This window comes from Trachymyrmex septentrionalis, unplaced genomic scaffold (genome assembly GCF_001594115.1).
Source record: "Trachymyrmex septentrionalis isolate Tsep2-gDNA-1 unplaced genomic scaffold, Tsep1.0 scaffold88, whole genome shotgun sequence".
NCBI classification, from domain to species: domain Eukaryota; kingdom Metazoa; phylum Arthropoda; class Insecta; order Hymenoptera; family Formicidae; genus Trachymyrmex; species Trachymyrmex septentrionalis.
Genome location: NW_017306070.1, coordinates 1,042,457 through 1,043,559, shown reverse-complemented (window position 1 = coordinate 1,043,559; position 1,103 = coordinate 1,042,457). Strand labels below are relative to the sequence as shown.

General features: G+C 35.8%; 1 protein-coding gene across 1 annotated transcript in view; it reads left to right on the top strand.

Annotated features, from left to right (window-relative positions):
* The first annotated feature begins 563 nt into the window (after positions 1–563).
* Positions 564–1,103, top strand: part of LOC108755504 (serine/threonine-protein kinase PINK1, mitochondrial) — an 8,575-nt gene continuing 8,035 nt past the window's right edge. Inside the window, exon 1 of the mRNA XM_018498537.1 lies at positions 564–891. Within this exon, the coding sequence (XP_018354039.1) occupies positions 756–891 (136 nt within the window). The 5' untranslated portion in view covers positions 564–755. The remainder of the gene's footprint in view (positions 892–1,103) is intronic.

Below are 1,103 nucleotides of genomic sequence, written 5' to 3'. Positions count from 1 at the left end.
ATTGTAGCGTAAAACTTCGTAAAAAAATTAAGTAAAAAAAATGTAAGCCGTTTATCTTTTTGTAAAGTAGCTTTTTGAGTATGTATAAACTTTTTATGTTGGACTAAACATAAATGTTGCTTAAAAAGTCATCTATCCGTGCGTGTGAATGTACATACAATATGATATTAAATATCCAGAGGAGAAAAACGCTGTAAATTCAGCTGACAGCCACGTGTATCAGCTGTTTCCAGTTGCGGTATACAACACAGCTGTTTTACTTAGGAAGGGACAGCCAATCAAAATATACATCAGACTGCCAATCAGAAACTCGGATGTCAATAGGCACATTCAGTGGATACAACAGTTGAGTGAGCGTTTGCTATTATTGGTGTATTCTTTTAGATCATCCAATCAAAATTGTAGATCTAGGAGAATACATCAAAAGCAACGAGTGTTCACTCAACTGTTAAATCCACTTGTTTCTCTTAAATAGGAACGGACTATGAATATCGTCCCTAGTGTTCTAGTGCAGTCTAGTGCAGAAATAAAAAGCAGACTTCATACTTTGTATATATATCATTACAAAACATGATGTGTTTTAAGCAGTTATAAGTGGCATAAGTGCGTCGTATCGTTTTTGTTTTATTACATAATTATAGGAAATAAACAGCGTAAAGATTGAGGCTCTCACAACGGCTTCGTCATCCGCTTTCAAAGCGTACCTGACTTGCGGGCTCGCCCGCTGGGCTCTTTCAGCCCAAGAAAGCAGAGAAATGTCAATGCGGACAGTGGTTCATCGTCTCGTGCAAAATGGTCGCATCGCATTGCGCTCATTACGGAATAACGAGCGCTTCCATTCGAAAAGATATACGGATAAACATCTCGACAAGATACACGGTGCACAGATAGGTAAATTATGCCTGACTTTGTCCGGCAAGAAATTTTCCCATGAACTTTGATGATATTGTAACACGAATATATATAATGGCATTCTAAAATATATTTCTATGATGTATCAATATTTATATTTTACATTTTTAAATGATTCCATTGAATTAATTACCTATAAATAGAGCTGTCAGCTGTAATCTTTTAAGAGTACATGTATTCTTTTTAAGATC